Source organism: Eptatretus burgeri, chromosome 3, assembly GCF_056783735.1.
Source record: "Eptatretus burgeri isolate ZD-2024b chromosome 3, Ebu_testis_v1, whole genome shotgun sequence".
NCBI classification, from domain to species: Eukaryota; Metazoa; Chordata; class Myxini; order Myxiniformes; family Myxinidae; genus Eptatretus; species Eptatretus burgeri.
In genome coordinates, this window is record NC_140963.1 from 36,263,911 (window position 1) to 36,288,341 (window position 24,431).

Below are 24,431 nucleotides of genomic sequence, written 5' to 3' on the forward strand. Positions count from 1 at the left end.
CGGCGTGCTGGGCAAGATGCTAACCGTTGACTGTTCGGCTGAGCCACGAAGAGTGTGTGTGTGTTTCTGAGGAGGGACAAAGAGTGTGCCTCGTGGCCTGATCACAGGGACTCAGAAATCGTCTCATCATGTCGGCCATCATTGTGAACAGACCGGGTACGGGAGAGGAACGGTCGGCATAGACGCTCTTGAGAATAAGCTACACTGTGGTTAGTGAGCCCTGACCTCGAGTGCCATCTCCGAATTACCTTCTCTACATCTTCCCGCACAGAGAGCGGCCGCACCATTTTGAGTGCATTTTTCCCGCGCAGTGACCAAGCGGTTTTGGTGACCTTCAAGCTTGAGAAGCCCATCCCTGGGCAAACAGCAAAGTGCCGGGATAAAGGAGGGATTTTTCTTTTATTATTCTGTTCCCTTGTCTGTATTTAAGTCTGTGTGGAAGTACCTCAATTAGATTTAGATTTAGTTTAATTCACGTTTTTCTTTCATTATTATAGTCTGAATTGTTGTCATTGTACATATTTTATTATCGTTATGAAAGGATTATTTGTTCTATTTAATTTGCTTGTCAGTGTATCTGTTGTGGGTCAAGTAAAACCCCTGAGCTTTGCTGCCGTCCTGCTGAAGTTCCTCGCATTTCTTTGCCACGCGCGCATTGATTTCCGAGAGTCTCGGCTGTAAGCCTCCAAGGGAGAAGTTTGGCCACCCATGCAGGTGGGGGCTAAGCCACCTGGACACGACTTACATATAATCCCTCTCTTGTGCCACCAATGCCATATAGTTATCTGGACCATTTTCCATGGTACAGGACTGCTGTCTGACATTAGTGGGTCACGGTAAACATGCAAGCACAGTACAAATTGCCTCGTCGAGATGAGGTATTTTACTTTGCAGGTGAACAATGTTGTTAAATGTGTGATCAAAAGTTTTTCTCTTCTCAAAGTGAAATTAGCACCTTGTTACCTGGTGCTAATCTCATCTACAAGAGATGAACGAGTTTACACTTGGCAATATTGAGATAGCTTTAGGTGTACGAGCATTTGGAAGAGATCAGTTTCAAGTTCCACTGTTCAAGCAACAAGGGTTTTGTAAAGTAACAAGTACATGATTGTTTGACATCAAAATGTTGGGTTTTATACTCTTTGGTGGAAAATGTTTTGATTACATTGATGTTTGTTATTTTGATATTTTTTCCTCATATTGTCATTTTTTGTTTCTTTCACAATTACTTTCCAGGCTGAAGCTGTGAGTACCCTGTTCATGACATCCATCACACCATATGGTAACGTAATTAAACTTTGTGTACATTTGCAAAGATAGGATGCACATGGATTCAGGAATTGAAGCTCAAGGAAAAGGATGTATGGTGATGCACTGAAAAGTGTGTGTGTGTGTGTGTGTGTGTGTGTGTGTGTGTGTGTGTGTGTGTGTGTGTGTGTGTGTGTGTGTGTGTGTGTGTGTGTGTGTGTGTGTGTGTGTGTGCGCGCGTGCGCACCCTAAGCATGGGGTCTATAATAATAATAATAAAAAATTGAATTACAGTATAATTTTCCAAGATTTCTGAGTAGGTAGTTCAATAGGATATTTTGTAAAGAGATGGTAATCAAGGACTGGAGGAAAAGGTATGGAGGTTGTGTGGATGACATTGACAAAAGAGGGGTTAAACGATGAATGAGGCATAAGCTGTTGAGATGGGAGGAGGAACAAAACCAAAATGATCAACTTATTTGTGGTGCAAATCAATTGCTGCAATTTTATTATTCCAAATAATTTTAATGTTCTTTCCAAGATTCCTTTTGATGAGAGATTATTTATAGCTTAATCCTTCAAGTAAATTATAATGAATAATGACTGGAACACAGAAGCTTCAATTCATTCTCCCCAACAATTAGGTTCATAGGTCAATTCAGATCGGTGAAGGTTATTTGGCTCATCATGCCACAAACACCCCCAAACCTCCATCCATTACAGACCAGACTCTGTACAAAGTGTTGGGTGCTGCCAAAGCAGTGTCCTGAGCGATTGGGCACAATCCTGGACAGGTCGCCACTCCGACACAGGAGACTCAAATAGCTCAATCATCCCAGCAAGCTGGTACTTATTTTGCCGACCTCAGAAGGATGACAGACAGTCAACCCCACCTGGTATTAATCCAACAGCCGAGCAGGATTTGAACTCAGGACCCCAGAATCCCAAGCCCACCACTCTAACCATTAAGCCAACACCAGGCATCCCTAAACACCCACACCAACATCTACAACAGGTAGTGCTTCTGATCCAGCTCGGAAATTTAGCTCAGCACACAATAGCTTTCTTTTTTAAACCAATGATGCGGTACACTTTAGGTGCACATCCTAAATGAAGATGGGACAGCAGGTCTGATGTCCCGATCTGAAGGTATTTTTTTGTATACCATGTCGAGGCTCGTGCAAGAGCTAACACACAGAACGTATAACAAAGCAGGAGACAAGAGGGGTAGGAGAGGGAAGCAAAAAATAGTGGGGAACAGAGACAATTGGAGATCTGTGGAAGGGAGAGGGGTGGGGTGGGGTACACGGGGCAAATAAGATGTCACTACAGGAACTTTCAGGAAGGAAAACGGAATTTCAAAGAGGTGGGTTTAGGGTGGATTAACGGGGGTAGTAAAGATCAAGATTTTGGATGGGGGAAGATATGAGATGGTGATGAACAGCTGTTTTGAAGACCTGGATGGAGGAGTGGGATTGAAGAGTGCGTGGGAGTTTGTTCCAAAGACGGGGAAGAAAGAGTGAAGGTGATCAGTGATTCTTGCAGTTTCATTAGAAGGGGATTTTTGGTGGACCTTCAGTGTCCTGAGGAAATATAGAGGGAAACAGATCACAGACAAAGCTCAGGTGTGCCAAAGAAGAACTTTTCATGACATAAGATGTTCAGTCTGTGACTGGCTTTGGAGGCCAGCTTAGAGATGTGGCTTTCTCAGGAAAGATCGTGACAGATAGAGGCCCAAAAGCTTTAACGAAAGGATTTCAAGGGGATTGTTCAGAAAGTAGATGGGGGGGGGGGGGTTGGGGGAGTTCCAGACGGTCAGTTCTGAGAGACATGGTGCAGGTGTGACATTTGTCAGGATTGAAAGACATGTTCCAAGTGTTTGACCAGCTTATGATTTTGTCCAGGTCTGCAGGGAGAGAAGAGGCTGCTGCCTGCTGCTCAAAGGGATGAGAGATGGTACTGCAGAGGGTGGAGTCAACAGCAGAGATATAAAGAGGATTTTCCAGAGAATCTGAGAGATCATTGATGAAAAACAGAACATTGCCTCGAAGAACTTCAGCCTGGAAGGGAAGAGGAGATGAGAGAATGCCATTAAGAGCCACGCGTTGACTGCGACAGGAGAGGAAGTCTGCAAGCCATGAGTGGAGATTGCCTTGTATACCATAATAACAGAGTTTGGTGAGCAGTGCGGGTTGCCAGACCGTATCGAAAGCACGTGATATGTCTAGGGAGATGGCTCTGATCTCATGTTTGGCATTTTGGTCCTCCATCCATTGTTGGGAAAGCAGAAGCAGTATGTCCAGGGAAGAATGACCTGGTCTGAATCCCAATTGATGGTCGGAAATCAAGCCATTGGAGAAAAGGAAGGATTTGACGTCGGAAGCGATGATGGATTCCATGACAATGCTGATGATTTGTCACAGGCTGATTGGTCTCTCGTTGCAGGGATCAGTTTTTGCATCTTTTTTTTTATGCAGGGCAGTAATGCTTGCTTATTTCAAAGAAGATGGCAGATGACCTTGAGTAAATGACAGGGTGAATAGAACAGAGAGGTGAGCAAGAGCAGCAGGACAGGTTTTTAGAACATGAGGGCTGATGCCCTCTGGACCAGTTGCAGTATCTGAGTCGAGGTTTGACAGCAAGCTCTCCACCTTGTCAGGAGAAAAGGACACAGAGTCCAGGAGCAGCTGGGAGTGACTGGGTAAAATGGGTACAGAGACTGATGGGTTTGGGACACAACATTTAGAAGCAAATACAGGGTTTAGACATTCAGCCTTTTTACGTGCAGTGTCAGCTGTGCAGCCATTTGAGGTAAGGGAGGGGATGGAGGGCGAACATCTACCAGAAACGGACTTAACTAGATGCCACCAGGATTTGAAGGAGGGAGACAGGTTTGAGAGTTCAGACTTGAGAATCGAAAGATGTTGTTTCCTGGCTCTCCTCAGGATAGACACACATTTGTTCTGAGCTTTTTGGAAAGAACTGAGATTACCTTCAGTTGGATTTGCCTTCCATGAGGTGAAGGCAAGTCATTTCAGGAGAACTGCCTCACCACAAGCTTCAGTGTACCATGGGAGGGAGGAAGGGTTGGACAACTGAAGACGGCTCGGCTATTCTTGAGTGTAGGTATTCTAATGAAAAAGTTACAAGCATAGCAGTTACAGTAGCTAACAGCTGTCACATATAATGTAGTTAATACAGTGCTTGTAAATCCCCCCCCCCCCACCATAACGGGCCTACATGTAGTCAGGTTCAGGAGGGGGTGCTGCGCAGTTATCGGATGACATGGTTTCTGGAGTTGCTGCAGACATCCTGAACAAGCTGCCAAGCAACTTCGACTTGGAGATGACCATGATCAAGTTCCCGACGTCCTACAATCAGAGCATGAACACCGTGCTGGTGCAAGAAATGGGCCGCTTCAACATCCTGCTTTCTAATGTTCGGACATCCTGCATCAACATCCAAAAAGCCATTAAGGTCAGTCTTGCATCAGCATCAAACAAAACTCTTTAAGGATCGTTATTACATGAACAAATTAAGGAACTTGAACATAGTTTAGCTGAAGCTTACATTGAGCACAAAACAGAAATGAGTTAAAGCTTCTGATCATTCAGGCATATCAAGCTTGCTGAGAAAAAAATGATCATGTGGCAAACTCCTAAACATCAGTGTTGATCATAAAGCATAACAAGTCTGGAGAGGCGATGGTTCACGAGTAATGTACACGGTTCGCCTTTTTTTATGTTTTGACCTTCGAGGGGACGCCACGGGCAAACTGGCGGGAATCGGGAAAAACGTAAATGATGAAAGTTGTCGTACTCAAGGAGCACTACTTGCATACCAACTTTCATTCGAAACAGTTGAAAACCCGAGGAGCTCGATGCCCAATTTATTGATTTTTTGACATTTTCTAAGTTCGTGACCTTGAGACGAAAATGAAAAATCGAGCTCCGTGGGGCTATGCAGGTGCCATTGGGCTAACCAAATACCAAAACCCCTGCCAGATTTGACAAACCCCCGAGAAGATGTAACTTGAAATCGGCTACCCCCTAAAAACACGTTTTTTGGGCGTGGCGCTGCCCACAATGGGCGCAGCAAGCCCATTCTCAGGAAAACACAACTACATCATGATATAAACCTCCCACCCAAATTTTATCAGGATTGGATCAAAACCCACGGAGCTATGCTTGGGACAGACAGACAGACACACACATAACGAATATAGTGGTCACTTATTGACTCGTGAACCAATATTGAGGAAATATCAATCTGAGCTCACTTCTGGGTTTCAGTGCACCTTCTGACGAACAAATGTAATCTGCACTGGCACATCATTTTAGTCTTTAGTGAATTGAGCTTCAGCTCGCGTATTCACCTTTTTACTCCATTTTTCCATTTGTATTACGTTGATTGTTCATCATCATCAATGTCAACATCATGCACCATGTTCTATATAGAGCATCAGTTCTGCCGAAGAAGTTTCTTGGCTAGGATTACAATCCTGGACAGGTTGCTCCTCTGATGCAATATACTCAACCTCACGTGCAGGAATTTGTAATTTAGGCAGACTGCCAGCAATAACTCGGTGACACTTCACGGACGACATGGGATTTTTAACGTCCATCAACTAATGCTGGCAGATGGGTGCCTAATTTAACGACAGTGATTACCATGCCTGTGGAATACCAGGATGATGGTTTATAGCGGGGTTAGGATTTGAACCCAGACTAGACAGTTGAAAAGAGAGTCTGCACACCTCTGGTCTATTCTTCCAGTTCATAGATAGTATCCACCCTTTAATTGCAAAGACAATTTCAGTCCACTGCAGGATGAAGTCCTCCCCCAACATAGTCCATTATTCTCTGTCCTCTTAAGGTCACACCTATTGTCCTGTGGCCTTTGTCAATTTAATCTCTCCATCAAACCATTGGTCTTATTCACCTCACTCAGTTTACCAGCTGGTAATTCTTGTTTTTTCAGCTGTTTTTGTGACAATTGTTATCTAGATTTTTCTTTCTAATGCAAAAGCTTCTTTTTTAAAAGGCCGAGACATAATCTTTCCACATCTCTCGGCATGGTAATCAATGATTGCTCAATCCCCCTCATTGGAGAGCTTGTATCATAGCTGGTATACAAATTGATTGTTCACTCAAGTCAGTTTGCTTTTGACTTTTTGAATATCAAAATTAGGTCCATCTTACTCTGGTACATCTCTTTGGTCTTCTTTAGTGATCCGTATCCATTTTGACGAGTTGGCCCTGTCACTCGTTTCTCCAATTCCACAAAGATGAATTCCAGTTTATTGCATAGTGGGTTACATGATTTTTGTCTACCATGTTCCTTTGTTGTCAGAGCTCAATCTGGGGATTGGTCAGAAGATCAGTCATTATGACCTTTTCAGCAATGTTTTAAATGAAAACTTTCATCTGTGAATCATCGGTTGGAACCTTCCCCAGCGAGTCATTCCTCTATTTTGCTACTTGGCAAGCAATGCAGCGCAATTTCAGTAATAATGGATTTGTTTGCCTTACACCTCCTTTCAATATCGATCTCATTATGGCTTTGGTGTAGTTTTAAGGTCGCCGTTTCACATTTGAGAGTTTGCTCAATATGTCAATTTAGAACACAATAACTGTATTTGTTGAAGTGGTTTCATAATCAATAAATTCGAACAGCTCAAAAGCAATTTTATTTGAAGGTGATCCATTGTTGAGTAACTGCTTCTAAACACTTCCCTGCTCCCCTGCTTGGTTGTTATCCAGTTTGTTTGTGAGTTCGTTGTTGATAACTATTAGGAACACTTTCTAAAAATTTGGAGAATAATTCCTCATGTCCATCTAATCTTTGTTTTATGGATTAATCCCAGCTCTGAGTATTTTAAAAGCATTTTGTAAATAGTTTTGCCAATTTACTGGAGCTGCTCACCAATATCTTTGACTGAATGTCTACAATTTACTCTTCATGCGCCTTTCTTGGAGAACAAAATGATTCTCATTGGTATTCAATGGAAGTATGATGTTTTTATTCTTTACAATAAGTGGTAAATTGGCCTTTCTTGCTGTATTATTCATCAAGTGCTTCAGAATATCAAGTGTCCAAACAACATATAATCCTTCTTTGGCTGTTTGTTTCGATTCTCTTCCTGAAAGTGCAGAAATCTGAGCACCCCGTATCATAGAACTGCCATTGTTGGCCTTCAAGCTTCTTTTTACAGGAGCAAGGTATAATTTACAGGACAAACATCAAGAGATTTAACAAATTGGAGAGGAGGGAGAAGGGAGAAAAGGCAGTGAGGGAGAGAACAGAAAGAAAGAGGAGGGAGAGTAGAAGAAAGAGGTCGAGGAGAGAGGTGGTGGAGACACTGAAACTACCACTTGAGACATTTGGGTCTCAGGAACTCAGACATAAGACTCAGGCATTGAGACAAGGAAAGATGAATTGGGGGGTAATACAGATCATGCATCACAACAGGGAACAAAAAAACCAATTTATAATCAGAAAAATGTATCATGCTTATTGAGAGGCTATTTATGTGTTGTAGGGGAGAGGTGGTTTGGCAAATTGATAGCTTTCCATCCTCTCATTGTTGATCTTGCACACACACACACATCTGTAGACAATGCTTGATGGGGAATAAATGACCTCACAATGTAGAAATATGAAAAAACAAACCGATTCTTTTCACTGCAGGGGTTAGTAGTGATGTCAGCAGAGCTGGAGGCAGTAGTCAGCAGTTTTCTCAAGGGGAAAATTCCAGCAATGTGGATGAAGAAATCGTTCCCCAGCCTGAAACCTCTTGGCAGCTACATCAACGACTTCCTTGCACGACTCAACTTCCTGCAGGTACTTTAAACAAATTGTAGGTTGTACTTTACCGTGATCTTGTTAGGACTTTGATGTGGTTTTAAGGTCACTGTTTCACCAGTGAAAAGTTAGCTTGATATATCATTTTAAAACACAATAACTGTCAGTATTCGTTTCCCACTGTTGAAGTGGTTTCATCATAATCAATAAATGCTAACAGCCCAAGAGCAATTTTGTTTGAAGGTGGTCCATTGTTAAGTGCCTCCTACCTAACAACTTTCCTGCTCCCCTGATTGGTTGTTATCCAGTTTATTAGTTGTTGATAACTATTAGCAACACTTTATTTGGCAGTACCTGTTTTAAAACTTGGCACTACCACATTTAATTACAAGACCTCAACAACTGGTTTAAAAAGACCTCTTCTAATTTTAATTTCACCGCGTGTCCACCATTTGTTCCGATTCTTCCCCACATCCCTTAATTCTCCAAGTCTGCTATTTTGGACATGTGGCTCGTTTTCCTGACTCTGATCCTGCTCACCAGATTCTCTCAGCGAGGGAGTCTCGTGAGTGGAGGAGGCCAGTGGGTCGACCACGTGCCTCATGGTTGCAACAGGTTAACCATCATCTCAAGGAGATGGGGATGGGCCTGGCATCTGCCTGGGGGATGGCCAGACGGAGGCCCCTGGAATACCGGCGGAAAGTGGACGCAGCGACGTGCTGTTCCGGCACATGCTCCCATACCTGACCTGACCTGCTATTTTGTCTCTCAACCCTGCTGTTGATGCAAACCACCCTTCTTTCTCCTGTTGCATCCTGATCTGTTCTGTGTTCCAGCTCCTCCATGAATAGTGCACTTTGATATGTAACAAAAATGACTTTTGTAGGATTGTTGTGCCAAAATTCATTTGTTTGCAGTTTTGTCAACTATAGGGGGTAAATTAACAGAAAAATTTGGGGTTGAATTTCTTCGTGAACTTTTAGGGGGGATCAAAAGGTCAATTGGCCAAAAAAATTGAACTATATTGGGGAATACCACTTTATATGGCTTTTTGTGGGTGAGGAATTCAATGGTGACTTTTTTTTATTGGAGGTCATGGTCAAGGTCATTTGGGTAGGTAAAAATATGGTGAAAACAAAATATAGCACATTTCATGATATAACGTGCAAGTATAAAACCTTAATTTTGGCAAAAAACCCAGAGCAATTGCATACTTTAATGCATCGCATTCTTGATCTCATGACCAAAACTATAAACTTGTACAATATACATCTTCATCCTCAATATCGTCATGCCTGACATTTGCAAAGCGGCATGCAGAGGAGGTTGTTTTTTGCACAAGAACAGTTGCATACACAGGCAGAGGATTTACAGCCGCATTTGATCAGCTCTAGAACTGCTTGTGGAGCAGGTCGTGCAACGAATAGAGGGAAGATTGCACCATCCTCGAGGACCCAACCGCTGTCTTCCAAACCAGGAAGTTGGGGATGTGTAATGACATAAGTTTTGTTCACCATGCATACAAAGTTTTCCCGTTGAATATGCCGCAGAGTAGACTCGGCACACAAAGCGTTCCAGAGGCTGCATCTCCTCAGGGAGTGTTCCGTCTAAGTTCAGTCAATGAGAGAGGGTCATCTCCCAATCTCTGGAAGGCATCAATGATGGAATGAGTGGGGTCCAATTTAAAGTACTCTGTGATCCACCACTTCTTTGTCACACCCACAAACTTACCACCCCAGTCAGCACCAGTGAAGTCGTGTACCCCGACGAGACCTTGACACTTCTGACGGCCGATGCTCCTCACTCTCTCTACCACATCGATCTTTCTGAACTTGTTGCCCTTTCCTGTGTGAAATTCCAGTGAGGTCAAAGTTTCCAAGCGTCCATGTGCTATGAGGTCAATAAGGAGGACCAACACATCAGTGTCTGGAGATGCAACAGCAATATGTCTGAATGCACAGTCCTTTATGCAGTGAAGAACATGAAGGGGGATCTGTGAGTCAGATCAGACTGACTCATTACAGTCAGACTGACTGATTATGAGGCATCTCCCAATAAGCTCCTGATCCTCTCGCAGTTTGATGACCTTGTCACCAACTTTCACCTTCCTCTTCTGTCTCCAGTTGCTGAAGGTCTTAAACTTTGGCCTGGTCATTGGATCCCAAATTGATAGTTTGGAATTTGGTAGGAGGCGTTCCTCCACAAACGAGCTCTTGCCCCAGAGTTGGATAGTTGAGGATGTCATACTTCACCTTCTCTGGGATAACAGCTGAGGAGAAAATGTTCTTGAGAGGTGTACCCACCATGTATGGGTTACCCTCACAGAGGAGGATGACACTGTCCCTCAGTTTGAGAACATTCTGGCTTGTCCTGATACATACATCTCCTACCAGCTGGTAGTGCTCCTTCTTCTTCTCCTCTGCTGCTGAAATCTTCGGGAAGGGCAGGAGATATTTCTGCACCAGCCGTGCAAGGTGAGGTATTGTAGTGACAAACCTGTTGAGAGAAGCTTCATCCTGTGTGATTCCAGGCAGTGCACCATGCTTTTTGAGAACTTTGATCTCCTGCTCCAATCCCTGGTCTGTGAAGAGGTTGCAGAATTCCTCCATAGACTTGGTCACAACAAAATTACCATTCTTGAGGGCATCCCATGTTGTGGGATCATCTTCTTTCAACTGATACATCTGGGCCAAATGTGGAGGCATTAGTCTTGCATAGTTGATCAGACCATGGAAATGGAAGTACTTTATGTTTTTCTCAATGGCAGGCAGCCAGACAGCCTTCCCAGTCTCTCGAGCTTGCTTCTGCAATGATCTTGAGTAGAGCCTCAACCTGCTCAAGGTAATTGTCAAAGAACTGACTCGTCTCCCCACCTCCAATTGTCGCCTCTTCCTTTTGGAAATTTTCTGAGTAATAGCTCTCTTGGTCTTCGTAGATGGCTACTATTTCTGGGTCACGCTCATGGAAGGTTTTACGCAATGATGCACACAGCCCCTTCAGTTCACTTGGTGGTTCTCCAATGACTGCATCCAGTTTAACCAGGAGGATGTTGAGAGCATTCATGATATGGTATTCCACGCCTCGCTTGTATCTCTTGCCACTGTATATCCCTCTCAACGCTGCTGAAGAATAGATCCCAGTGTCCACTGCTAAGGTGTCTTGGCCACTCCCCTCTGATGTTTTGCCAAGTCCATGAAGTACAGCAAATATGATGTGGAGAAGTCCAGCCCTCAGGACCAAATTCTTGTTCTTGACAGACTCTTTCAGCTTGAGTGCCCGTTGATAGAGGTCGAGATCAAGAGTGATCAGGGTCCGTCTTTGAGGACCAACAACCTCTGCTGATATGTTTTGTGCCAAACAAAGAACTGTGTAAAAAGAGTACCATAATCAGTAGGTGATGTTCAAAACAGTGGTGCCACAACCTCCACATTGGTTTTTGTTGGTGGCTGGTAACCATCCTGACTTTTTATCAGGAGGTGCTGTGTGGCTTCCCAAGTTGGCATCACATCTTTCTTTAATATATTCTTCTTCTTCTTCTCCATTCTTTCGGTTACTTCTAAAATCATCTTTGTTTTATCTCCAACATCTGCAGTATCTACTCCACCATCAGCAATGCCAGATGTCTCAGACAGGGGAGCATTGGCGAGTATATTGGCTAATGCCCACATGTGGGTGAACTTTGAGTACTTTTTTAGAAGATCCACTCCCCTGTGGAAAGGGTAACTGGGGAACCTGATAGGAGTCAATTTGATCTCAGGCTCTTCTGGATACTTGATTTGCATTTGGAGAGGCTTCTGAGGGGGCTTGGGAGGGATCTTCAGTGGTTGGTTGATGACTTCCCATCTTCATCCTGCTGGAAGAGCACCAACATTGTCCCATGAAATGTGTTCTGCCCATATGCGGTGTTTTCCAGAAAGTCAATGTTGTCTCCAGCAAACCAGAGAGGTACATTTCGTTTTACAAATTCTGGGAGGCAGTATCCTCCAGTTGACAGCATCCGCTGCTGCGCTGCAAACTCCACCCTCTTCTGAAGATTGAGTATATATTGGTAGTCACTGCCGATGTACACTGTGGACAATGTAGAAACAAGATTTTGATCACATACACGGGAATGCCAATTGATAGTGGAGTCTCCACTGTCTTTTTGAACTCATGAGAAGTCTTCAACTTGACTTGTTTCTGACTTCTTGAGCTCTGCACAATCAGCTGGCATACAACATCAACATTCTTCTTCACCTCTGCTTCACGCTGTCTTGAGATTCTTCAAGCTTCAGAGCCATACATGATATGCGTTATAACAAACTCTAGCATTGGCGGTTTTTTAAAGTCATTGAAGTCACCTGTGAATTTCCAATCTCTTGCACCGAGAACCTCTTTCCTCAGGGCACAAGATAGATCTATTAGAACCCATGCATCTGTGTCTGCAGTTGCAAACTCAACAGCTTGGCCCACTAACTTCTTCCTCATAACTCTGTGACTGCTTACGATTTAGAGGCTCAACAAATTCAACATCTGGCACATGCTGTTCAATCAACTCCTTCAAGTGCTTCTTGTGATCGTCACTTCTCTGCTCATGAATTTTCTTCTCCTTCAAAAGATAAAGATAAGTCATTTAACTCAGTCATGCTAAGGACACAGCCATCTACACTTAGGGAATCTTTGATATATACACAACAAATTCAGCATCACACACATTTCTCACATGTCTTTATGCATCGCTATCTCCAAGTTCCTTGCAACATCTGTCTGCAAACCGAAGACAGTCTCGATGATAGTATTTCTCTAATGCTGCTGTATCTCCAAGATCTGACAGTTCAGCTAGACTCAATCTGACAAAGTCGTCGTCATCATCAGTAGCCCCTTTGACCCATAGGATCTGATACTACTCTGTGCAGCCCTTGTAATGATTTTGGACAAAAATAACATGTATAGAATATACATTTCTTTTCCTTCAGAAGCACTTTAGCACCTTTCTGCCTCAGATTTATCTGTCTTTGATGGCCTTCCACGTTTTGGAATCACTGGCAATACATCAGAAAGAGTTGGTGTTTGGGGAAAGCACGTTTTCTACACATCTCTCTAAGTTGGCCTTGTTTGCAAGAGGTTTGCGACACTCGCTGTGATAACAGACATTATGTAAATCTGACTCAGACAGGCTAATGAAATGATCTGTCAGTGATTTGAGGTTCACATCACCAAGATTAGCCTGCTCCCCCACCTTTTCTTTTAGATCTTTCACGAGTGATATATCATGTTTATCAACAAGTTTCTTATTGACAGTCTCCCTCCTTGCAAATGATGCAAGTCCTCACTTCTGCAGCTTTTTGTTGAGACATTTTTTTCAGGTTGGCTAAAATGTTCAGAGCTTGACTGCTTGGGCACGTTCACAGTGATACAGTGATACAGGGAAACACCTTAAAATAAAGAAGAAAATAATGGGCAAGATGTACAGACCACTCGGTTCATATTCAGTTATTCTGCCAACACAGATTTGATAATTTTTAACTAAGAAAGCCTTTTGCATTTTTTAAATTATTCGATATCATATAATCATATTCTACCTTAATATTACATTACATAGAATGTTATTTTCATTGCAATTGAATATACGTGTCATTCTGTTTTAATTCTATAATTTTAGTCAGAAATGTATGGCACTTTTCGGCCACCATACACAAACTAGTTAATATAATGAAAGTTTAAATTTAAATAGAATATTTGACCAAATAACATAATAATTTAGAGACTATGGTATTACATTATGATATAGGTGGAAGTTTTAGGATACATACCTCTCAAGAGAGTCACTTTTCTCCAGTTATTTTCCAAACCATGGCATGATGGATTTGGCACCAGCATGGTTCAATGGGGGAAATCCCCAGAAATACATGGTGTCCCATAAGGGCCATAACACATCAAGATATATGTATAATGACTATTTTTATTGATCAACACATTATGTCGATCCTTCATCATTTGATTTGAAAGTTTATAATGGTAAAGATAAATGTTAAGTTTGATGAACAGAAATTTATCCGAAAGGAAGTTTTAATGGAAATGTAATTCGATACTGCATTTTTAGGGGGAAATGACAATTTGGCTCTGTTAATTGGAATTTATTTCCAGAAACAAATATGATCTGTAAGTACCTTATCATACTTGATTAATGATATTAAACTTATCATTATAATTATGGGTATACCCAGAGTGTTTCATATATATTCCTTGAAATACATTACAATTGCCCACCCAAATGACCTCCAAGAAAAGAAAGAGTCACCATTGAATTCCACACCTACAAAAACCCATATAAAGTGGTACTACATGATATAGTTCAATTATTTTGGCAAATTGACCATTTGTGGCCATTTATGACCTTGGACCTATGACCATCATAATTGAACTCAGAGCCCCCATAAACCCTATCTGAGACACCAAGATTAGGAAGTGCAAAGGAGTTTAGGAGTGCAAAAATGGTGGATGTCAGGAACCAAGATTAGGAAGTGCGAAAATGGTTAGGAGCGAAGATATAGGCCAAGCAATATTTGGGGGGTCGCCACCCCAAATACCCTAAAAGTTCACGAAAAAAATTCAACCCCAAATTTTTCTGTTAATTTAACCCCTGGATTGACAAAACTGCACCGGGCGTAGTGGCGTGCGCCTGTAATCCGGCTACTCAGAGACTTGGGTTGGAGGATCGCTTGAGGACGGGAGCTCTGCGCTGGGCCACGTTATGAGAGGGTGTAGGGCAGCCCGGAATCATGGCGAAACCCAATCCTTATCCCTGTGTCGTAAGAGGCAATCAGGGTTGCGTCAGGAAGGGCATCCGGCGTAAAACCTATGCCAAATCAATATGCGGATGATAACGAATGATCCGCTGTGATCCGAACGGGAGCAGCCGAAAGACGAACAACAACAGTTGACAAAACTGCAAAACAAATCAATTTTGGCACAAAAATCCTACGAAATTACATATCACAGTGCACTCGCACCTTGACACAAAATTGGAAAAATAAATTTCTCGACGAAAGTCAAAATTCACTTCAGAGCTCAATTAACGAGAACGGCACTTGGTGGAGCACATACCTCCGTCAGGCTGAACAGTTTACATTTTGTATCCCACTGATCAAAATCTAATCGGCTTGTTCTCGTCACTTACCCAACTCATCCACTAAGTTTTGTCATAATCCTTCCACAACTTTGAGATATCGTGCAATATATCATTCTGGATTCAGATCTTCACCAAAATTGAATCAATTCGTCCTTGCCACACACCCAACGTGTCCACCGTTTCATCCAAATCCGTCCACAACTTTTTGAGATATATCGGGCTATATATTGTTTTGGGCCCCGTCTCTTAATGGTGTAGATTCACGAAAAATTATACTATCCAGATCTGGATCTTCAACAAAATCTAATGAATTCATCCTTGTCCCACACCAACCTGGACTCCAAATTTCATCCTAATCTGTCCATACATTTTTGAGATATCCTGCACACAGACAAACAAATGGGGTGAAAACACAACCTCTGTCCACCTTTGGTAACGGATGTGTAACAAGTGTAACATTTCTATGCGCAAATGATACCAAGACAAGGTGCTTACATATCAAGTACAAATTACAAACACATCATTGGATGTGACTTCCCAGGCATTTTCAGCATCATTATGACGCTTGGGTGCTCTGAGTAAATGGAGCTTGTAGATTCTGTCGCCAATAACAATGCAAGGCTGAGCAAGTACAGAATGATTTGAAACCACCAAGATTACATTGACCAGGTGGACAAAAGTGCCAAGGCATTATTGCTGATATCTTGCATTACACGTGGCATCAGTTCTCAATGAGTACGCAGAGTCCAGAAAATCCCAAAATGAGCCTTGCTCAACAGGGTTGTATGGACTGGGTGGTTTCAACAAAGCACCATGCCCGACTCAAAATAAAACTCAAAAAAAATTTGGAAACAACCATATTGTTGGCTTGGCAGTTAAGCTGGCTGGCTTAAGATCTTAGGGTCCTGAGTTTGAGCCCCTATCAGGCCGTTAAAATAACAGCAAGTGAGTTGACTCAACCTGTCATCCTTCTGAGGTCGGTAAAATGAGTCCCATCTTATTAGGAAGAATGAGCCATTCGACTGTCCTGTGTCGGAGTGGTGACCTGTCCAGGATTGTGCCCCATCGCCAAGTCAAATCTCAATCGGCAACCTTGTGTCTGAAGACACAAAAGTTTCTTCATCTTCTTCTTCTTTGCAACACAGAAGGTTCACTGTTTTCAAGCAAAAACATTCCAGTTCCAGTGAAAACTTTATCCTTATAGCTTTCTACCAAGCTGTTAGTGTGGATCACTTCACACCTACTTGTCACAAATATACATAACCATATACATGTTCCCACCAAACCCACAGGACTGGTATCAACATGATGCACCACCAGTCTTCTGGCTCTCAGGATTCTTCTTCACGCAGGCCTTCCTGACAGGTGCTCAGCAAAACTATGCTCGCAAGTATACGATACCAATAGATCTCCTGGGTTTTGATTACGAGGTCTTGGATGACAAAGAGTACACGGAACCACCAGAGGACGGTATGTCAGACTCATTCTCACATACATAGGAAGTGCATTTTGAAAGACAACACTATATAAGTAATCAAAACATATGAAACCATTGTGCAACAGTGATGTCATGTGTCAGTTTTATGAAGATTGAAATAATCGATTCAAAAATATATTCCTTACTGTACAACTAATGAGGTTAGGCCTCACAAAAGCTTGGTGTGCCACTCACATTAATCAAAATGTTGAAGTACATTTGGAACAAGAGAATTTTAGTCTATAAAGTGTCGAGTTATTAGGGTCATTCTGGCAGGGAACCCTATTGTTTTTCTTCTGTTTATTTCCTTATTTGTTATTCTTTTTCCGCCAGCAATTTGCCGGTTCTTTCGCTTTAAAAATCATTTTCTCAAGAACGGTAAGTCCGATCGACACGAAATTTTCACCGTATTATGTATCTTTTTTGATAGCAAACTTAATTGATAATTGTGACGTCAATTGTAACGACGACAGATGAGGATGAAAAAACTGATAAACTTTGGACCTCTGTATCTCTGAAACAGTGCGATGGAAATTTTTTTCGCTTCATACATTTGAATAAGCTCCTCATGGGAAACAGGGGTGATTTTTCGTGAGGTCATCGGTCAAGAGGTGTGCCGGTCAAAATTCGTTAGGTACAACGCTGCATCAGAAAAATCTGAAATTTCTTGACCCTCATCTGCACAACAATTCACCGTAGAAAAACATATATTATGATGTCATAGGTCACTTGGTTCGGCAGCCATCTTGTTTTGGGAATTAAAAAAAAAAATCTTCTTCTCCAGAACGGCTAAACAGATTGAGGTGAAACTTTACACACACATTCCCCATGAGGTCCTTTATCAAGTTTGTTAATTTCTTATTGATCGGTCATACGGTTTGGCGGCCATGTTGAATTTACCTTAAAACCTTCAAACATCTTCTCCAGAACGGCCGGTCAGATCAAGGGGAAACTTCACATACGTATTGCACACGAGTAGGGAATATGTTTGTTGATTTCTATTTGATAGGTCACATGGTTTAGCAGCCATGTTGGATTCAAGAACAATATTAAATATTGTTTTCTCTGGAACCACTTATCCTATCGACGCAAAGCTTTGCGAATATCATTTAAGTCTCACATCATATCAAAAGAGGAGGTCTGGGTACCCGGTCATCACTGCCAGCAGTTGTAAAGTGGCAGTTCTAGTTTTGATTGTACCATATGAGAGCTAACACACAACGCACAGCAAGGGGGCATGAGATAAGAGGAGTGGGAGGGACAAAACAGTGGTGAACAGACACATTTGGAGATCTGTGGAAGGGAGAGGGATGGGACGGGGAACATGGGGAAGAGAAGATGGACATAACAGGGACTTTCAGGAAGGAAAGCAGGGGACTTGAAGGAAGTGGGCTTGGGTGGATTATCGGGGGTAGAAAAGATCGAGGATTTGGATGGGGGATGATAAGAGGTGGTGGTGAACAGCTGTTTTGAAAGCCTGGAGGGAAGAATGTGAAAGAATAGAGTGAGGGAGTTTATCCAAAGGCAGGAAAAAAGAGGAATGAAAAAGTGAAGGTGAGCAGTGATTCGTGATTTTGGTAGTTTTACCAGAAGGGGGTTGGTGGCAGACCTCGAGCGCCCTGTGGAAATGTGGTGGGGAAAAATCGCAGAGAGAGCGGGGGGGGGGGGGGGGACAAGACTGGAGAGGAGACGGTAGAACACAGAAAGACCACCGATCAACCTGCGGTGATTGAGTGAGAGGCCCAAAGACTCAGCTTCATTGCGGGAGATGCCAACGACAGCGTGAAGCCGAGAAAGGTGGGATGCAGGAGCACCAGCCCAGAGGGGAGAGCAGTACTCCATCAGACTTTGCACGACGGAGGATTCCCAGTCGGCGACTGGCTTTGGAGGCGAGGTTGGAAATGTTACTTTCCCAGCAAAGGTCATGGCAGATTGTGAGACCCAGAAGCTTGAAAGAAAAGACTTCTTCCAGAGGATTGTTGAGAAAGTGGATGGGGGGGGGGGGTTCTAAACGGTCCTTTCGAAGAGACAAAGTGAGAGTGTGAGATTTGTCCGGATTGAAAGACATGTTCCACGTGTTGGACCAGTTTGTGATTTTATTCAGATCTGCAGTGAGCAAAGAAGCTGCTGCTTGCCGGTCTGAGGGATGACAGATGGTACGGCAGAGGGTGGAGTCATCAGCAAAGAGATAGAGAGGATTTTCTAGAGTCGGAGAGATCATTGATGAAAACCAGAAAAAGAAAGGACCATGGGAAGAGAGTTTGGTGAGTGGGGCAGGGTGCCAGACTGTGTCAAAAGCACGTGATACGTCCAGGGATACAGCTCGGATTTCCTGTCTGGCATTGAGGACCTCCATCCATTGATGGGAGAGCAGAAGCAGCATATCCAGGGAAGAGTGACCTGGTCTAAAATCAAGCCATTGGAGAAGAGGAAGGATTTCATGTCTGAAGTGATGATGGATTCCATAACCTTGCTGATGATTGGGAGAAGGCTGATTGGTCTGTAGTTGCAGGGATCTGTCTTTGCACCTTTTTATGCAGGGCAGTGATGGTTGCAGATTTCCAAGCAAATGGCAGATGACCATGAGCAAATGAGAGGGTGAATAGAACAGAGAGAGGGTGAGCAAGAGCAGAAGAGCAGGCTTTGAGGACACGTGGGCTGATGCCGTCTGGACCGGTTGCAGAATCTGAGTCGAGGTTTCAAAGCAAGCTCTCCACCTTGTTAGGAGAAAAGGACAGAGTCCAGGGACAGTTGGGTGCGACTGGGTAAGATGGGTAGAGAAAGTGATGGGTTAAGGACACAAGTTTTAGCTGCAAACACCGAGTTTAGGCATTCAGATTTTTCACGTGCAGTATCAGCAATGCGGCCATTTGAGGTAAGGGAGGGGATGGAGGGGGAACAAAAACCAGAGACAGATTTGATTAAACGTCACCATGATTTTGAGGAGGGAGAGAGGTTTGAGAGTTCAGACTTGAGATGAGAAAGATGTTGTTTTCTGGCTCTCCTCAGGGTAGATACACACTTGTTCCGAGCTTTGCGGAAGGAACTGAGATTGCCCTCAGTTGGGTTTGCTTTCCATGAGGCAAAGGCAAGTTGTATCAGGTTGTTGTTGGGAGAAAGTGGGGAGGATACAAATTGAAGGTAATGGGTAGAAAAAAAACAAACAAAAAAAAAACGATCAAACACCGAGGGAAACCGGTAGGCCTCAAGCCTAGGCCAAGGCCTAGGCCTCAAACACCTGGTAAGAACGTCGACAAAAAAAACTCACAAAATAGCACGATTTTTGAAACAAAACCGAACTAGAACGGGCACTCGGTGGAGCGTATACCTTTGCCGCCGCAACTTTTTTCCGGGCACATTTGAAAAACGTCATTTTAAAACGTCCATGACGTCACAACTGTCAGTCCAATTGACGTCAAATTTGGTGTGTAACCTCCTTGAAGGCAGTCCAACAAAATGGAATGATAAACACTGAAAAATAAAAAAGTTGAAAAATGACGTCATCTTTTGACGCACTTCCAGGGACGTCACGTCCAATCGGGGACTACCATTCTGAAAGCTCATAGTTCACTGAACGTTTTAACGTTGGTTTCATGTCAATAGCTCTATTAGATCTGAAGCCATGTCTACAAGTATATTTTGACCTTGACCTTGACTACAGAGTTAATTGGCAAAACCTGTACATCAATAAACAGATATTTTAGTACTGATCCTAATGCCTGGATTTGGGAGACTTTGCTTTATAAATTATATAGATATTTGAATGTAAAATATCAGGACATTTTAGCTACAATTGAAAAACGTCATGTTCAAACGTCATAACGGTCAGTCCGATCGAAGTCAAATTTGGTATGTGACGTCCTTAAGGTAAGTCCTACAAAACGGTATGATCAAAACTGATGAGATCGAAAATTGAAAATTTACGTCATCTTGTGACATCATTTAGATGCTCTTCCGATGACGTTACGTCAAATCCGACACTACATATCCGAAAGGTATCTCGTCATGGAACAATATGGCGGTGGTTGCATGTCGATAGCTGTATTATGAAGGAAGTTATACTCAAAAGAGTGTTTTTGACCTTTTCTTGACCTTGACCTTTGACCCGATCGCTCCCAAAATCTAATCAAATCGTCCTTGGATACTCACGAATCATCCCACCAAATTTCATGCAATTCGGTTTAATACTTTCTGAGTTATGCGAATAACAAACAAACACACATATTCACAAATAAATAAATACACAACGACCAAAACATAACCTTTCGCAGAATGCGAAGAAAACTGGGAACACACAGTAACATGTAGGTGAGAAAATAAACAGTTAAAACGGGGCAAATAACGACCGGAAACTTAACTTTGAGAACGTCAGCAGAGAGCCCCTAAGGAGACCTCTCGTCGCTCCAAACCCAGAACCGGAAGATTTCAATTCTTTGTGTTCAATCACAAACTTTGTGTTTGACAATTGCTGAAACTTAAAAATAATCTCTTGTGGTCAAATCACTTTTTTTCATTGTACGTTTCAATGCAATTAGGCAGCAATGCTGCGTTAATAAAAACTCTATCCACAATTATCTCACCATTATAAAGATGTCGATATACCTGCGACCCATGCAGAAGAGTATATTTTGCTCAAGCTGGAAATGACAATACAAATGCAACAACACCAAAGTAAACTTCAAGTTCAAAACAAGCATCATCACAGCCAAAGTTTTGTTTAAAGTTTTTGTCCAGTACAACTCACAGCAATGAAAAGTGCCCAACACATCATACCATACTTTTCTATAGGGAAAACATTCAGGAAAAAGGACATCTGCATGCTGAGAAATTCTCAAATTACTTGTTTACTTACCATCCTTTGAAGACTCATGAAAACAGGGTCGATTTTTAGATTTAATCTTAAAGTAACACTGGAAGTCTTTTTTGTTTGCTTCATAAAAATTATGGATTCTTCCATGAACAAAAGCTTTTCTCACCACTTCACATCCTCAAACACATGAAACACACCAACACTACAATCGTGTAATGCGTGACAGTTTAAAATAAACGGTCCACAATAAAGAAAATACACAAAACATTTAAATAATCAACTGAAATAATGGGAGATGCAACAATGCAATAATAGTAATGAATTTGATTACTTACTACAAATTTGGAATTGGTCACTGGCTTTGACATCAATACAAGTTTTGTTTCAGATCCTAGGCATCAAAAAGCTACTTATATCGAACAAACAGTTTCAAATGGAGTACCTCCCCACCAATAGAGCATTTAAATTGCCTCAGATGTGGCAATAAATGTGAATTGGTGCTCCCAGCTTGTTGGCTCGATGACAGAAGATACCATTTGCAGTTTTGCCACCTCAATCCCTACCACGTTCAGAGTCCCGTGCAGGCACGGGCAACTTGCGAGTTATAATAATGCTTTAAAAATCAATACTCTTGTAAGAAGAAAAATGAAATATAAGGAGGCAGTAAAAAGTTTGAAATGCCCCCTCATTGCTCATTTCATTATCGCAGATAGTATCATTATACAATAGTTCGATCAAGAGTAAAAGCATTTATAGTTCAAATATTTCACTTGTGCATAAATACATGTTTCTCTCCAACTACAGGGGTGTATATCCAGGGCCTGTTCTTGGACGGAGCACGCTGGGACTCGGAAAGTAAACGGCTGGCAGAATCTCTGCCCAAAGTCCTCAATGAACCAATGCCCAAGGTAATCTGCAATCCACTTAACAGAATACTCGACATCATCAACACGGTGACTACAAATAAATACTGAGAATTACTATATGATCATAATTAGCAAAATATTTGCTTGTAATCTTGCACAAATAAGATGCATCATTAAGCAAAAATTACAACTTGAGTAAAAATAAAAATCCCCAAAGGCAAGCAGTTGTGTTCTGCTACGTGGCATAAATAGTTCAGAACGTAATTGGTTCGTACTTTCAAATTCATTTCACACGAGTCGGGTTCAAAATTGCTTTTGAGTTCAGTAAACTTGTTCTGTGGAAATTAGACCTGAGTACTGCAAAACAATTCATCTTTGCATCATCCAAGTTTTGTACCATGGTTCTCATGGACGCTCTTCAGAAGAACTTTTGAGACAAGACCGCATGTCTTACGGTCACAAAATCATGATAAAAGTCTGCAATATACTGCTAGTCATGAACGTTATATAATTACAATAAATTATCATTTCTCAGACACTCGTGCAAATTGGAAACGTTTTCAGTCAAAAATGGACTTTGAATATAAACGGCCAAATGTGTTACATGTACATTTGCAACACTTTACAGTCAATCATAGACCCATAAATGAAATGGTTGCCTGTGAAGGAAATGCACAGTGTAAAGTTTTTGTTTTGTTTTTGATAAAGCACCATGTGATGTCTACATTTCTCCCCAAATACTCTGAGTGAAGTGCAAGGTAGAGGGTTAGGTTATAAGTTGTGGGATACCTCAAAGAGCAGTGCTTGGACCATTATTCGCCTCACCCATTCACAAAGTAATGAGACATAATATTGTGCGTGCGAATATCTATAAAATATAGGAATAAATACATTTGAAAGTATTCCTAAATAACTCTGCTGGTTCTTGCCAAAGTATGAACAAGGGAGGGATGAGAAGAACACAAATAGTTCAACAGAAAAAAAAAACAAATCGACCATTTACGAGGGAAAGAAGAGGAAATGCACTAATTAGTAAAAGTGTAACACGAATGTGCAAAACTTTACTTTGGGAGGGTCTATCAATAGCTTGTAGAGTATGCAATAAATTGAAGAAGCATGTTGGCTTAGCTATGGATGAATAAAGTTATCGATTCAAAGCAAAGAGTTTTGTCCCACAGAATAAGGTGCCAGAAATGAGCAAGCGTAGGGTGACCGATCGATACCGAAGCATGTTTTTCTTCCAGTTTAAATAGAGTTGAGAGCATGTGATAAACCTCAGACTGCTTTCCAGAGTTAATCTGAGACAGGCTCAAAGGTTCAAGGTCACCATTTAAGTTGTAAGGAAATAAGTAATACCCAAATAAGAGTACCCATCTTCCAGGTTGGTGGAATCGATTGCTTAAAAAAGTATGGTCTTTATATTTGTGTGGTGTGTTTAAAGGGGCCGACAGGGTCTGAGGTGTTGAAAGGGTACAAAGGGTCGAAGTGGTCCAAAAGGTCTATAAGGGTCTTAAGGGTTCAAAGGTTCTAATCTAAAGGATATGTTCCAACAATAGTTTAGACCCAAACGGACTATAGGGTCCAAAAGTTGTAAAGGGTCGAAAGGATCTTAAAAGGTCAAAAGGGTCTTTGGAGTTTCCAGGTGTCTAACAGGTCTCGTGGTCTTAAAAGGGTAACTCACAAACTGCTCCCGTTCGGGGTCGCCACAGCGGATCATCCGTATGATCCGCATAGTGATTTGGCACGTTTTACGCCGGATGCCCTTCCTGACGCAACCCTGGTCGCCTCTTACGACACAGGGATATGGTATACCTATTTTAACCGGGGTATACACCAGCCCAGTACACTGGTACTCATTTCGCCGACCTCGGAAGGATGACAGGCTGAGTAAACCCCCTGGTGTATTAATTCAGTGGCCCAACGGGGCTTGAACTCAGGACCTTTTGGATCCCAAGCCACTGCCCTAACCACTGCGCCAACACTAGGCTAGGCGTTGCAACGGCAAATGTCAATGATCAATACCTCAACGACCTCATCGAACTTCAGCAGAGCCAGACTCAACAACGCTCTCAACGTTTTGGTACCGCCAAATGGAAGGGTATCCTCTCATTGCTA

At 42.3% G+C, this 24,431-nt stretch overlaps 1 protein-coding gene and 1 pseudogene across 1 annotated transcript in view; one reads left to right on the forward strand and one right to left on the reverse strand.

The window, feature by feature from the left end:
• DNAH7 (dynein axonemal heavy chain 7) overlaps positions 1–24,431 on the forward strand; it is a 134,050-nt gene that overhangs the window by 108,518 nt on the left and 1,101 nt on the right. The window contains exons 19-22 of the mRNA XM_085872932.1: positions 4,495–4,725; positions 7,939–8,091; positions 16,456–16,633; positions 22,255–22,358. Coding sequence (XP_085729058.1) covers positions 4,495–4,725; positions 7,939–8,091; positions 16,456–16,633; positions 22,255–22,358 — 666 coding nt within the window. The remainder of the gene's footprint in view (positions 1–4,494; positions 4,726–7,938; positions 8,092–16,455; positions 16,634–22,254; positions 22,359–24,431) is intronic.
• On the reverse strand, positions 8,086–16,459 carry LOC147029690 (uncharacterized; annotated as a pseudogene).